The 12,399-nt window shown below is 40.4% G+C and overlaps 1 protein-coding gene across 3 annotated transcripts in view; it reads left to right on the top strand.

The window, feature by feature from the left end:
• The window catches only part of ipo4 (importin 4), a 159,794-nt gene that overhangs the window by 101,674 nt on the left and 45,721 nt on the right, over positions 1-12,399 (top strand). For all 3 annotated transcript variants that reach the window (XM_088401878.1, XM_088401879.1, XM_088401877.1), the window contains 3 exons: positions 1,185-1,294; positions 1,375-1,483; positions 1,587-1,716. In XM_088401878.1, the coding sequence (XP_088258004.1) occupies positions 1,185-1,294; positions 1,375-1,483; positions 1,587-1,716 (349 nt within the window). The remainder of the gene's footprint in view (positions 1-1,184; positions 1,295-1,374; positions 1,484-1,586; positions 1,717-12,399) is intronic.

The raw sequence follows: 12,399 nt of genomic DNA, 5'->3' as shown, positions 1-12,399 counted from the left end.
TGCAACTGTTAGCAAGTTTCTCCCCATAGGAAAAACACAGTGCCTTCAAATAGAATATATTCTTGAACATACAACCGAAGTCTTGCTGACTCTGGTTTGGCCTTCTTTTGCACTTGTGCCTCCTTATTTTCTGAAGACTTACGCTTCAACCACGACTCTTTTGCCTGCGTTTTGAGTGATTAAGGGAACGAGAGGTGGCATGTGATAAATTGGGCTAAACCATTCTTGTATGGAGGAATTCTGGGTTTTAAAAATGATTAAATTGAGTAACTGAACATAAAATTTGTTTTATGAACATACATTTTCCTGAAACATTCAATTATTTTTAAAGGATTTTTGCATGTTTTATTTCAAATCCTGAGTACCATCTGGAATTCCTTCAACTACCCCCAGGGTTAAGCATTTGAGAACAAGTGCCTGTAACCCCTATTTGAGAACCACTGCTCTAGTGTGTGCTAGATTTGCTGATAATTTGTGGAATGCTTGTTAAAATCTCACATACCCCTTAGAAGTTCCTTCACATACCCCCAGGGTTACTTGGACCCCCATTTGAGAACCACCTCATCAGGGAGGCATCCATGATCAACCTAAGTACAAACCTGAGCCACTACATTTGGCTCCATTTTATACAGATTACAATCCTTTAGCTACCACTTTATCCGTGGTCGGATTGCCGAGGCAGCTGCTTGAACAGGGAAGACTAGACTTCCCTCTCCCCAGCCACTTCGCCCAGCTCCTCCGGCAGGATCCCCAGGCAGTTTCAGGCCAGCCAAGAGACATACAGTGGTCTCTACAGTGTGTCCTGGGTCAACCCCGGGGCCTCCTCCCTATGGGACATGCCCGGAACACCTCCCAAAGCCTTCAGTTTACTGGTCGATCTACGTTCCTGCCCTCAACCTATGGTCACAACAGCTCTTGACCGAAGAATGGGGTCCCAGACACAAGCAGATGAAATGAGTTCCTTTTGCAGGGTTTCTGGGCACTCCCTATGGTGAGAAGCTTGACTATGCGGGAGAGGCTTAGTGTCGAGCTGCTGCTCTGCATTAAAAGGAGCCGTTTGAGGTAGCTCAGGCGTCTGGTTAAGATCTCTCCTGGATGCCTCCCTCAGGAGAATTTCTGGGCAAAAAATAAATAAATTATGTGGAGTACATTAAGCTTTTTTTGTGGCTGATTCTGTACCATAGATGCCGCTGACTCAGATCTGCCTGGCCAGTGATAATCCCTATCAAAGAAAGGGGGGCCTCATGTGTCTCGCTGTGCTGGCTGAAGGATGTGCAGATCATATACGGACCAAGTATGTGCAGTTGTTGAATAGAGCATGGGTTTTTGTAAATAATTAGATAATAACCATGACTGGTGTTTACATCATTACAGGATGCTGACATGGGTGCTGCAGACTGTCTGCCAGAGTCTTTCAGATGCTAATCAGGTGGTGCGCAGTGCGGCTCTCTTTGCATTGGGGCAGTTCTCTGAACATTTACAGGTGACCCTTTATATCACGCTGTCTAATTTGTTACTTAACCAAAATCACTTTACTGTATTTAAACATTATATTGTGAGTAAGTGTGTATTCCTCCATTTCACAGCCTGAAGTGAGTAAACATTGTGAGGAATTGATGCCTTTGCTGCTTGGCTACCTTTCCTCCTTAAATCAGGCCAAGGTTGGCCATGTCACTAAGGCCTTTTACGCCCTGGAGAATTTCATGGAGAATTTGGGTAAGATATAGAATAATAATAGAATCGTCATTAGAATTTGTAAACCATTGTAAGGCATATTATGGATGATCTTTTTGATTAGCCAGTGCTAGAGAACGCATGACCATAGTTGCAGGCCAGCCAGGATGACTTAACTTCCCTAAGTGATTGGTTTTTAAGTTATCTGTTGAATTTGTGAATTGTTCCTTTCAGTTCAGTTCCTTTCCTATCTGTTTTCCTACATGTTTTAGATTTTTTTTTTCATTATCTGAAAAGGACAAGGAACAATGACTGATAGTAAAACATTAAAACATGCGGGACAATGGTTCACAAATAACTATTATTTTAAAAGAAACATGGAGCATCTACATGTGAACAAGTAATGCCTGTCATTGAAAGTGTTTCTGTTTGTTCCCCCTCTCCCCACCACAATGCAACTTGAAGTCAAGTAGAGCTATCGCCACAGCATTAAATGGGTTGGCAGGGCTGTGAACGTATTGTGTAAGTGAGCATTCCAAAATTGTGTGTTTTTGAATGTGACTAGAGCGAGAGTATTATGTTAGAGGTCCCTAAATCACATATATCATCTACCCATCTCCGGAACTAATGATAAGGATTGCATTTGAATCTCTTCCTTGGGTGGATACAGCTGCTGAAATAAGTATTGAAGTCAAGCCAAGTTTATTTGTAGAGCCCTGAATCACCACAATCTCAAAGGGCTTCACAGGTGAAAAATAAATCATACAGAACATCACTATTGCACAACAGCATGCATTAAACAAACCACAGAGGAAAAACTCTGGGGAAAATGAGAAACCTTCAGAAGGGACCGCTGGTGGGAGGAGCTCCCTTCCACGCTCAACAGGTAGCACTAGATGCAAAGTGCTAAAAATAACGCGTTGTGCTATGTTACGCAGTTCGTGTCCTGTGCAAAGATGCCTTGACTGCAAACAATAGTGTAGGATCCTTCTCACAGTCTGGGCTAGTTGGTCCATCCGAACAAAACCCGCATTGGTCAATCGGCGCTGGTCCTCATGACCGCATTCAATATGTACATTTGCCCCCTCTCCAAACCAGGAGAAGGGGAAGAAAGGAGAAGGAAGCTGCAGCCAGACAGACCCATTCACTAAATGCTTGAGTGTAAATGTGTATTTAGTCAGGATTGAATGATTTTCACTGAGGTGGCTGCACAAACTTCCATTGGTAGGGCATTCCAGAGCACTGACGCACAAATTGCAAAATGTCCGGGATCCAGCGGACTTCTTTTTAGCCTCTGAGGTCATTAACATACCAGCGTTTTGTGACCAAAGTTATATTAGTTACATGAGTGCAAGATGGGAATTGGCAGGAGATAATTGGTAAGTTTAGCGACAACAATGTGGTATTATTATTTATTATATAATATTATTTTGAATGGACTTAAAGTGTAACTCTGTGATGGATATCAGAAAGTTACTTGCCCGGATCAGGGATAAAGCAGCGAGGAATGAGGGAGGTAAATGAAATCCTAGCTAGCCAGACATCACATAGCTGTCTTAAGTTCATGCTAAGTTAGCCAGCAATATTTCTTGTGTCAAGCCAACCATATCAATTTTTTGTGTGAGCTGTTGGGGAAATTTGCAGTCAGTTTTAACAGCATGAAGCAATAATCTGGAGAACGCCGCATCAAGCTTGTGTTAGTTGACAAATACAGCATCTGGATCAAGGGTGTCAAACTGTTCTGGTCCGCAAATGGATTTAATAAAGACCGCAAGATGACCTTGTGACGTATAAAAATGAGCTGAATGTTTAAATCATTTTTTAATAAATAAAACTTGAAATGCTTTATGATCAATAGTCATGTTAATATTCTATTATTAATAGTGATGTACCTGTTTTAGACCGTATTTAAAAAAGAATGAAATTTGAAGTTGTTGTTATAAAGTTATATAAATATATACCATGATTTTATTGGAATAGCTTTTCCTCTATGTGCCTACAGCGGTCGCTGCTCGGGCCCAAATAATAATCTGGAGAAGAACAATAGGGACCTCGCAGCAGTCGCTGCTCGGGCCCTAATAATAACGAGCTGCAAGCAGCTATAAAAGGCCCTCGCAAACCTGTGCACGGTCAGGTTTGAACAGGTTGGGGTATGAACAAGTAGGAGTATGAACGTGTTTGGGTATACGCATGTTGGGGTAAGTGAACATTAGAAGTCAATGTGTCAGAAAATGTCCAAGTTTTATTACATTTAATCAGCAAGCTCAATAAAGTATATAGAAAACGCAAAAATGATTACTTGTGTTGTTTGCACTACGATAAAAAATTAGTTCATAAACGACTTCAGTACAGCTCTTATCAAATATGTGAAGTTTTTGCACAGGCATTGCACAGCACATGAAAGTGTAAAAAATTAGATTTGTGTCCACCACTAGGTGGCGCTGTAAATGATTTTGAAGTTTATCACATAGCTGTATTAGGGCATGACTTTTAAAGTCCCTGCAGAGTTTCACATGGTTTGAAGCTGAAACAGCTGAGTTATTAAGGTTTTTGTCACTCTTGGCGAAGGAAATATTCAAAGTAATTTGAAGCTCCGGCCACATCTTACAAGTCATGGAATCTTCACAATTTTTGGCATATTTGTGCCGCTATATCTGCTAATAGTCCATGCCAACGTAGAAGTTAATCGGGTGAACCGTTTAAGAGAAAAAGGCACTAGTTTTAGACCAGCTAATGTCTAAGAATGGGGCAAAATTGCACATTAAAAACATTCATAACAATTTCTCTGTACATCCTAGCACATAAATCTTGTTGACTTTTTTGTAGGTCTTGCAGTCCTTCATATGCCTACGAAGTTTCATAGGTGTAGATCAAACCAAACAGGATTGACTAATCTTTCGACTAATGGCATTTTTTGCAGCCACTAGGTGAAGCTAGCTTTAAACTGGAATATAATTTTGTCGATGTCTTCAGGAATGGATTTTTATCCAATGTGTGAAATTGTGAGAAGATCAGATCATCTGGGTCAAACTACAGCAGCTTTTACTGGTCCGATAAAACTTCGGAATGAAAATGGACGTAGAGGCCACGCCCATTATCGAAATATCGTAAAATTTGGTGGAGGTCAGCAGGGCTGTCTAGAGGCTTGTCAGACTTAATTTCAGCGGTATTACATCAAAGGGCTCAGCTACTGCTTTGGAAATGAAGTTTAGAAAAGATAAGACCATCTGGGTCCAAATACAGCAACGTTGTTCGTTTTGGCGAGACATCAGACTGACGTTTTTGTTTGCCACTAGATGGCCTTATAAGCAATTGAAGATTTTTTTAAACACGTGTATTAAGGGCTTGAGTCTTCATGTGTCTGTGAAGTTTCAGATTTTTCCAAGCTTGTAAAGCTAAGTTATAAAGGTTTGATTCACATGTGGGAAAGTAATCATCAAAGGCATAATATGAAGCCCCGCACCCAGCATATTTGATGGCGGATCGCCACAAAAATTTGAACAATTGTGCCTCACAGTCACATAAAACATCAGAGCAAATTTGAAGTCGATCAGGTCAAGCGTTTGGGAGAAAAAAGGAGCAGTTCGGGACCTGCAAATGAGCAAAAACGGGCCAAAAGTGCACATTCAAAAATTCATAACTCTTTTTCTGTACATCTGAGCACATGGCTCACGCTGACTTTTTTGTAGGTCTCTAGGTCATACATATGCCTAAAAATTTTCGTAGCTCTAGGTCAAACGGGCCGGGACCAGGTGCACTTTTTCGACCTTAGGTGGCGCTGCAGAGCCATTTTTTTTTGCATTGTTTTGGGAAACACAAAAATATCCAATTTTTCACTAGGCCCGACAAATGTTCGAATTTTGGTGACTTTTCGTGCATGTTTAGGCCCTCAAAAATGGAAAAGCCCTGCACAGTAAATAATAATAATAATAATAATAATCCGGAGAAAAACGAGGGCTCTCGCAGCGGTAGCTGCTCGGGCCCTAATAACTAGAGCTGCAAGCAGCTATAAAGGGCCCTCGCAGACCTGTGCACGTTGGGGTATGAACAGGTCGGGGTATGAACAAGGACTATGAATGATGAAAAAGTAGTTGTAGATGACTTCAGTGCAGGACTCTTACAAAATATGTAAAATTGAGACAAGGTGGGACAATGTGGGTGGAGTTACTGAAGCTTTTATTGATCCAATTTTGTGACTTTCAATGCCATATAGGCCACACCCACTGTCGAAACATCGTACTGATTTGTGGAGTGCATAAGGCATGGCCACTGGCTTTTCAGAAAACATTTAAGGGATATCACTTCAAGGGGCTCAGCAGAGTACATAAAAACATTAAGGATTTGCTATATTTTTTGCTGCCACTAGGTGGCGCTCGTACTATGATAAAAAATAGGCTTGTAGGTGTGTTTCACATTGGACTCCCATCCCATATATGAAGTTTTAAAAAAATCAGATCGTCTAGGTCCAATTACAGCAACTTTTACCGTTTTCGCGAGACATTTGATTTTGAGTTGGCATAGAGGCCACGCCCTTTATTGAAAAGTCATAAAAGTTGAGAACCTTAATGTTCCAATGTGTCATAGCTTTTCTGACCATTTTTGAGTTCTTTTAGTCAAACAGGCATTTCACAGTACATAAAAGTATAAAAAATGAGATTGTTGTCCGCCACTGGGTGGCGCTGTAAATGATTTGAAAGTTTATCACATAGCTGTATTATTGCATGACTTTTAAAGTCCCAGGAAAGTTTCAGATGGTTTGAAGCTGTCACAGCTGAGTTAAGATTTTTGTCACTCTTGGCGAAGGAAATATTAAACATAATTTGAAGCTCCGCCCCCATCTTTTATGTCAAGAGATCTTCATGATATTTGGCCTATGTGTGCCCCTCAGTTGGATAATGATTCATGCCAAAGTTGAAGGTAATGGGGTGAATCTTTTAAGAGAAAAAGGCACTAGTTTGAGACCAGCTAATGTCTAAGAATGGGACAAAACTGCACATTAAAAAAATTCATAACAATTTTTCTGTACATCCTAGCACATCACTTGTCAGCTGTCATAGCTGAGTTATTAAGATTTTTGTCACTCTTGGCGAAGGAAATATTAAACATAATTTGAAGCTCCGCCCCAATTTTTTATGTCAAGAGATCTTCACGATATTTGGACTATGTGTGCCCCTCAGTTGGATAATGATTCATGCCAAAGTTGAAGGTAATGGGGTGAATCGTTTAAGAGAAAAAGGCACTAGTTTGAGACCAGCTAATGTCTAAGAATGGGACAAAACTGCACATTAAAAAAAATCATAACAATTTTTCTGTACATCCTAGCACATCACTTCTATTGACTTTTTTGTAGGTCTTGCAGTCCTTCATTTGCCTACAAAGTTTCATAGCTCTAGGTCAAACCAAACAGGATTGACTGTAATCTTTCGACTAATGACATTTTTTGCAGCCACTAGGTGGCGCTAGCTTTAAACTGGAATATATTTTTGTCGATATGTTCAGGAGAATATTTTCATCCAATGTGTGAAATTGTGAGAAGATCAGATCATCTGGGTCAAATTACAGCAACTTTTACTGGACAGATAAAGCTTCGGATTGAAAATGGTCGTAGAGGCCACGCCCATTATCGAAACTTCGTAAAATTTGGTGGAGGTCAGCAAGGCTGTCTAGAGGCTTTGCAGACTTAATTTCAGCGATATTACTTCAAAGGGCTCAGCTAAACACATAAAAACGTTTAAAAAATGCTATATTTTTGGCTGCCACTAGGTGGCGCTCGCACTATAACAAAAAATACGTTGATAGGTGTATTCCGCATTGGAAACCCATCAAATATATGAAGTTTAGAAACGATAAGACCATCTGGGACCAAACACTGCAACTTTGTTCGTTTTGGCGAGACATCAGACTGACATTTTTGTTTGCCACTAGATGGCCTTATAAGCAATTGAAGATTTTTTTAAACACTTGTGTTAAGGGCTTAAGTCTTCATGTGTATGTGAAGTTTCAGATTTTTCTAAGCTTGTAAAGCTGAGTATTTATAAAGGTTTGTTTCACATGTGGCAAAGTAATCATCAAAGGCATAATATGAAGCCCCGCCCCCAACATATTTGATGGCGGATCATCACGAAAATTAGAACAATTGTGCCTCACAGTCAGATAAAACATCACAGCAAATTTGAAGTCGATCGGGTCAAGCGTTTGGGAGAAAAAAGGAGCAGTTCGGGACCTGCAAATGAGCAAAAACGGGCCAAAAGTGCACATTCAAAAATTCATAACTCTCTTTCTGTACATCTGAGCATATGGCTCGCGCTGACTTTTTTGTAGGGCTCGAGGTCCTACATAAGGCTACAAACTTTTGTAGCTCTAGGTCAAATGGGCCGGGAGTAAGAGGCTATTTTCCACTCATAAGGCCATTTTGGGGCCAATTACAGCCACTTTTTTCGTTTTGGCGAGTCATCTGACTTTGAGGTGGCGTGCAGACTACGGCCATTATCGAAAAGTCGTAAAATTTTAAAACCTTAATATTCCATGTCTTAATGATTTTCTGACCAATTTTCATTTGTTTTACTCAAACAGACTGAGCACAATACATGAAAGTGTAAAAAATGACATTTTAATCAACCACTAGGCGGCGCTAGTAGGTTTTTAAAAAAACTTTTTTTAAAGGTTTTAAAGACATAAGTTTCCATGTGTCTATGAAGTTTTAGATTTTTTTAAGCTAGTACATCAAAGTTATTAAGGTTTTTGTCCATCTTGGCGAAGGAAAAATTGAACACATAATTTGAAGCCACGCCCCTATCATATATGTCAGCGGATCTGCACCAAATTTTGCCCACTTGTGCCCCTATGTGTGAATATGGACCACAGCAAATTTGAAGGCGATTGAGTAAAGTGTTTAGGAGAAACAAGGAGCAGTTTGGGACCTGCAAACGTGCAAAAATGGGCAAAAAATGCACATTCAAAAATTCATAACTCTTTTTCTGTACATCTGAGCACATGGCTCGCGCTGACTTTTTTGTAGGTCTCTAGGTCCTACATATGCCTAAAAATTTTCGTAGCTCTAGGTCAAACGGGCCGGGACCAGGTATACTTTATCGACCTTAGGTGGCGCTGCAGAGCCATTTTTTTTGCATTGTTTTGGGAAACACAAAAATATCCAATTTTTCACCGGGCCCGACAAATGTGCAAATTTTGGTGACTTTTCGTGCATGTTTAGGCCCTCAAAAATGGAAAAGCGCTGCACAGTAAATAATAATAATAATAATAATAATAATAATAATAATCTGGAGAAAAACAAGAGGGCTCTCGCAGCGGTAGCTGCTCGGGCCCTAATAATAATAATAATAAGAAGAAGAATAATAATAAGAATAATAATCTGGAGAAAAACAAGAGGGCTCTCGCAGCGGTAGCTGCTCGGGCCCTAATAATAATCTGGAGAAAAACAAGAGGGCTCTCGCAGCGGTAGCTGCTCGGGCCCTAATAATAATCCGGAGAAAAACAAGAGGGCTCTCGCAGCGGTAGCTGCTCGGGCCCTAATAATCTGGAGAAAAACAAGAGGGCTCTCGCAGCGGTAGCTGCTCGGGCCCTTATCTGGAGAAAAACAAGAGGGCTCTCGCAGCGGTAGCTGCTCGGGCCCTAATAACTAGAGCTGCAAGCAGCTATAAAGGGCCCTCGCAGACCTGTGCACGTTGGGGTATGAACAGGTCGGGGTATGAACAAGGACTATGAACGATGAAATAGTAGTTGTAGATGACTTCAGTGCAGGACTCTTACCAAATATGTAAAATTTAGACAAGGTGGGACCCACATTGTCCCCCTCTCGCAGCGGTAGCTGCTCGGGCCCTAATAATAATAATACGGAGAAAAACAAGAGGGCTCTCGCAGCGGTAGCTGCTAGGGCCCTAATAATAATAATAGTATTAATAATAATAATCCGGAGAAAAACGAGGGCTCTCGCAGCGGTAGCTGCTCGGGCCCTAATAATCCGGAGAAAAACAAGAGGGCTCTCGCAGCGGTAGCTGCTCGGGCCCTAATAATAACTAGAGCTGCACGCAGCTATTACGGGCCCTCGCAGATATGAGCACGTTGAAGAATGAACAGTTCCATGCATGGGCATATTGGGGTATGAATGTATGCGTGCATTAGCAGGCGAACTTTAGAGGTCAATGTTCTAGAAAAGGTAACATTTTTATTAGCATTTGTCCACCGGGCTCAACTAAGTAATTGGAATGGCAAACATGTTAATATACGAGGTTATTCCATCACTTTGATGGAATATATATTTGTTGATGTCTGAAGGAATTGACTTTCAATCAACGTGTGAAGTCGTGAGAAGATGAGATCATCTGGGACAAACTACATCAGCATTTACTGTTACGATAAATGGATGAGCACTGCTGAATAGGCCACGGCCATGATCAAAACATCATAATATTTGATGGAAGAAATTAAGCATTTCTGTCTGAATAAACTTCAGTGATATTACTTGAACAGGCTCAACAAGGTACCTATAAATGAAAATGTAATTTTTTGCTGCCACCAGGTGGCACCCACACTACGAGGAAAAAAAATGTGTTTAGCATTGTACTCCCAAAATGAAATTTAGAGAAGATCTTGTTGGTCAATTTACATTAAGTTTTACCGGTCTGGCCAGACATCTGATTTTGAGGCGGTGTAAAGGCCAGGCCCAAATTTGAGGAGTCATGAAACTTGAGATTCATAATGTTCGCTTTGTCTCAATTTTCTCCTGACTAATTTTCAGTGAATTTGCTGAATGCAGCATAGCAGAGAACATGAAAGTGTAAAAACTGTCTCTTTCGTCTGGCACCAGGTTTTGCTATTGGTACAGTTAAATTGCTCAAACAGGATTAGCACAGTGCAAATACTGAAATATTAAGGTTTTTAGCACTGGTGGCATAGGAAATATGATTCAAGTATTTTGAAGCCCCGCCCCCATCATATAGGTTAGACGATCTTGATGAAATTTTGCCCAATGGTGCCACTCTGTCAGGTAATGGAGCACCTCAAATGTGAAGTTGATCGGGTCAAGGATTTTGGAATCGAAAAATGTACAATATCGGGCCAAATGCTACATTCAACAATTGATAACTTTGGTTCTGTACATCCTTCCAAATGGCGCTCGATGATGTTTTTGTAGATCTTAAGGTCTTACATATAAATCAAAAATTTCGAAGCTCTAGGGCAAATGGGTCCGAACTGGCTCTCGTTTTATGATCACCTGGGCTCAATTACAGTAAGTTTAGATGATTTGAGCAAACTCCGAATTTGGGGTTGCGTACAGACCACCCACTTTTTCACAAAGTCATAAAATTTGGATACCTTTAATCTCTTAAGTCTCGATGCTATTCGGACAGATTTTCAGTACATTTAGCCTTGACGGGCTTAGCACAACACATGAAAGTTTAAAAAATGACATTTTTGTCTGTGACTAGGTGGCGCTATCATTAAATTGATAATCAACCATGCAGGTATTTTAAAGCTATAACTAGTAAAATTTCTGTAGAGTTTCAGATTTTTTAAAGCTTGCACATTGGAGTTATTAGGGTTTTTGTTGCTCCTGGCGAACAAAATTTGAGTTTGAAACACGTATTTTGAAGCCCCACCCCCATCATATATGTTGGCCGATCTTCACGAAATTTTGCCTAAGTGTTCCCCTTTGTCAGATAATGGGGCACGCCAAATCTGAATTTGATCGGGTCAAGGGTTTCGGTACCGAAAAATGTAGAAAATCGGGCCAAATGCTACATTCAATAATTGATAACTCTGGTTCTGTACATCCTAACATACGGCGCTCTATAATGTTTTTGTAGGTCTTGAGGTACTACATATGCATAAAAAATTTCGTAGCTCTAGGTCAAACGGGTCGGAAGGGGCTGCCGTTTGAAGGATCATCTGGGCTAAATTACAGCAAGTTTTGCTGATTTGGGCAAACTCCGACTTTGAGGTGGCATACAGACCACCACCCTAATCACAAAGTCGTAAAATTTGAAAACCCATTCTATCTAAGTCGCAATGCTATTCGTACAAATTTTCAGTCCATTTACTCTTTTGGGCTTTGCACAATACATGAAAGTTTAAAAAAATGACATTTTTGTCTGTAACTAGGTGGCGCTGTTAATAATTTTAAAATTTATCATGCAGTTATTTTAACGACATAACTAGTAAATTTTCTGTAAAGTTTCAGATTTTTTGAAGCTTGCTCATTGGAGTTAAGGTTTTTGTTCCTCATCGCGAAGGAAATTTGACACACATAATATAAAGCCCCGCCCCCATCATATATGTTGGCCGATCGTCACGAAATTGCGCCCAAATGTGGCCCGAAGCGTGAATATGGAGCACATCAAATTTAAAGTTGATCTGCTTAATTGTTTAGGAGCTATTAGGAATAATTTGCTACCTGCAAACATCCAAAAATGGTCCAAAAAGGCACATAAAAAAATTCATATCTCTAGTTCTGTACATCCTAGCATATGGCGCTCTAAATTTTTTTTGTAGGTCTTTAGGTGCTATATATGCCTAAAAAAAAATTCAAAGCTCTAGGTGAAACTGGCCGTGACCCCGGAGAAGTGTTTGACTCTAGGTGGCGCTAAAAATCAATTTTTTAGATTTTATGTATGAAAACACCAAAATACCCAATTTTAGAGCAGGCCCGATGAGTGTGCAAATTTTGGTGACTTTCTGTGCATGTTTAGGCCCTCACATTTGCTA

The sequence above is a fragment of the Hippichthys cyanospilos genome, chromosome 19 (assembly GCF_059441005.1).
Source record: "Hippichthys cyanospilos isolate Australia breed blue-spotted pipefish chromosome 19, RoL_Hcya_1.0, whole genome shotgun sequence".
In the NCBI taxonomy this organism is placed as follows: Eukaryota; Metazoa; Chordata; class Actinopteri; order Syngnathiformes; family Syngnathidae; genus Hippichthys; species Hippichthys cyanospilos.
The sequence above is the reverse complement of the archived record's forward strand: the minus strand, read 5'-3'. Positions and strand labels throughout refer to the sequence as shown.